The sequence below is a fragment of the Plasmodium vivax genome, genomic scaffold (assembly GCF_000002415.2).
Source record: "Plasmodium vivax scf_7098 genomic scaffold, whole genome shotgun sequence".
NCBI classification, from domain to species: Eukaryota; Apicomplexa; class Aconoidasida; order Haemosporida; family Plasmodiidae; genus Plasmodium; species Plasmodium vivax.
In genome coordinates, this window is record NW_001849986.1 from 1 (window position 1) to 1,070 (window position 1,070).

Below are 1,070 nucleotides of genomic sequence, written 5' to 3' on the forward strand. Positions count from 1 at the left end.
CGATGCAATTTCCTCATTTTATTAGGAAAGGACAGTGGGAGTGGCACCTTCCAGGGTCAAGGAAGGCACGGGGGAGGGGCAAACAACAGATGGCTGGCAACTAGAAGGCACAGTCGAGGCTGATCAGCGGGTTTAAACTCAATGGTGATGGTGATGATGACCGGTACGCGTAGAATCGAGACCGAGGAGAGGGTTAGGGATAGGCTTACCTTCGAACCGCGGGCCCTCTAGACTCGAGCGGCCGCCACTGTGCTGGATATCTGCAGAATTGTCTTGACCCTTCGCCTCTATCTGGCACCAGTTAAAACCCACAATTTTCATATCATTCATCTGTATGACGTTGTAAGCCGACTGGCAGTTGTTAAATTTAACTCTGGTAATGTAATGCTCGCCTCGGTAGAGAGGCACCCCGGTAACGTTGCCCTTATTTTCCTCCTTCACTAACGAAAGGATGAAAGAGATTCTGTGGAGGCCGGTTCCTTTCTTAATAGACGGGCCTACATAGGGCAATAAGGTAATACAATTTTTATCCGTCCCTTTTACTAGCTCCTTGGATTTAATCCCAGACACAGCCCAGTGAACGTAATCTCTTCCATCTGGTCTTCTTCTGGAGGGGAAGTCCGGGTCAATCATAAACAAAATATAGCAATAATCCTCTGGGGGTTCTTCTGAAAATTTTATATTCCTAGGGACACTTCCGGTGCCAGCCAAATCTAATATGTTCCCATGATTTACCTCCTTTCCTGATTTAAAACTTATGTACATGTCTACAGTCAAGTCCACATTTTCATCCGGAAAAACGTGGGGGATAATTTTTTCCCTTTTCAGTTCCTCTATGGTGGGCGGCCCTCCCATGGTGAAGGGTACTGGATCCGAGCTCGGTACCAAGCTTAACTAGCCAGCTTGGGTCTCCCTATAGTGAGTCGTATTAATTTCGATAAGCCAGTAAGCAGTGGGTTCTCTAGTTAGCCAGAGAGCTCTGCTTATATAGACCTCCCACCGTACACGCCTACCGCCCATTTGCGTCAATGGGGCGGAGTTGTTACGACATTTTGGAAAGTCCCGTTGAT

General features: G+C 47.6%; 1 protein-coding gene across 1 annotated transcript; it reads right to left on the reverse strand.

Annotated features, from left to right (window-relative positions):
- Window positions 1–138: 138 nt before the first annotated feature.
- PVX_235290 (phosphatidylethanolamine-binding protein, putative) lies at window positions 139–857 on the reverse strand (the record flags this gene model as incomplete). Its single annotated transcript, XM_001612320.1, has 1 exon — window positions 139–857. Exon 1 carries the CDS (start codon window positions 853–855, stop codon window positions 139–141), a length of 717 nt encoding a protein of 238 aa, XP_001612370.1. The 5' UTR covers window positions 856–857.
- Window positions 858–1,070: the final 213 nt, after the last annotated feature.